Source organism: Tupaia chinensis, unplaced genomic scaffold (assembly GCF_000334495.1).
Source record: "Tupaia chinensis unplaced genomic scaffold, TupChi_1.0 Scaffold000117_2, whole genome shotgun sequence".
Classification (NCBI taxonomy): Eukaryota; Metazoa; Chordata; class Mammalia; order Scandentia; family Tupaiidae; genus Tupaia; species Tupaia belangeri.
Genome location: NW_006159583.1, coordinates 257073 through 258842, shown reverse-complemented (window position 1 = coordinate 258842; position 1770 = coordinate 257073). Strand labels below are relative to the sequence as shown.

Below are 1770 nucleotides of genomic sequence, written 5' to 3'. Positions count from 1 at the left end.
TCTTTCCAGTGAACCTCTGACAGCAAGAACAAAAGTATCTTAATTAATGAACATTTTACCTCAAAGTATATCTTTTGTCTGCATATTATAAGGTACCTTAATTCCAAGAAGAAGCAATCATTTGTGGAGAAAGGTCTTTATGAACAAGATACTATTCCTTTATAACTCTAAATCCATGATCAGATAATCACAATCAGAACTTCAAGAAATTCAGACTAATTCAACATCCCTTTACTATATATCCCTTTGATTTTCTGCTCATTCAAGAGCTTCAAAAGGAGTGCTTTGTAGGGGTTTCACAAATATTTGTAAAATGTACCACTGATTAGATAATGATGTCTTTTTTTGTGGTTGATAACTATGCCTTCTGCCTCACCAAAGTTTCTAGCAGAAACAGCCAACCTATTAATGAAGGACTTGCGGAGAAGGGGAAGTAGACCTAGAAAAATAATGATTATGAGAGGAAAAGATGGAGAGGAAAAAGCATCATTGTTCAAAAGCATAGCATGGTATATACAGAGTCTTATTTCCTCAGTACTTCATGGTTATATTAACAGACCACTAGAATGAATGCAAGAGTTGTTCTTACCTGTCCTGTATTGCCAGCCATTCTGTAGAGTCAAGCCCCATAAGATGTTCTGTTCGTTATCTGGTGCAAATCTTTCAAAATATCTGGCTGTCTGGTTTAGCAGGATTTTATACATACCCATTCTTTCAGTATATATCCAGGGATCAATAATGTACTTGTTATTCTCCACCCTATAGTCACTGAACTTGCCAGGAGACTCTGTCCACCGAGGAGGATACAGGGCCGAGAAATTGGAAGCTCCTGCTAAACAAGCAGAAAAGCAAATGACTAGCACACAAACCAGGGAAGGGAAGTGAGCCATGGTGCCAAGGGTAGGGACGGAGGTTGTAGCAAAGCCTTTTATCAGAAAATGGAGGGGGGGAGGGGGATGATATCCTCTTACATCACAGCTTGTCACCACTTTGCATCCTTTTTCTTGGACAGGGTGGAGATGCAGAGGAAATGTGTATGTTAGCTAGTTAGTTAAGAGAGTTGATTTTTTTCAACCTCTTCAGTTTTAGCACAGAGCAATCTTGGCTTCTGATATCCATGAAGTTCTAAATTGTCTGCTTACAATTATTGTTTCCAAAAAAAGTAATGAAATGTTAAGACTTTTTCTTTGAGGGAAGATTTATTATTACCTGGAGAACTTTATTTGAACAGACACAGTAAGTGTGCTCTATCATTTCTGTGCCTAATTTTTCTTAACTGTAATGTAGAAATAGTGTTGATAAATGATAATGATAAAACAAGCTTCCATATTGCATAGAGGCACTGAGAAAACTAAATCAGAAGGTTTGGACAAAGGAGTGATTGAGTATAAAACCATGGCAAAATAAAAAGCAAAACCATTTTTATTAGAATTAAATAACCGTAAGGGATATATTTGACACATTTATATTCTTTTAAATATATGCCTTGACTTACAAATGATTGGGTCATATTCTTGAATTACTTTAATACAGTCATCATCTTCCTTTCTCACCTTCATATAATTATAAGTGGAAAAGTTTAGATTCTTTTGTGGGTAAAACAGCTCACAGTCACACATGAATAGTGGTAATAATCAAAATGTTTTTTAATTGCCAAAAAGAAAAACTATGATTAACTTGCCTAACAAAATAAATATTCTTGACAAATATCGCAAAATACTTTACTAGCTGACACTTATGAGACAGTATTATCTTACAGTTAATATTTCA

General features: G+C 35.1%; 1 protein-coding gene across 1 annotated transcript in view; it reads right to left on the bottom strand.

Annotated features, from left to right (window-relative positions):
• Positions 1-890, bottom strand: part of CUNH6orf58 (chromosome unknown C6orf58 homolog) — a 14800-nt gene extending 13910 nt beyond the window's left edge. The window contains exon 1 of the mRNA XM_027770252.1: positions 590-890. Coding sequence (XP_027626053.1) covers positions 590-890 — 301 coding nt within the window. The remainder of the gene's footprint in view (positions 1-589) is intronic.
• Positions 891-1770: the final 880 nt, after the last annotated feature.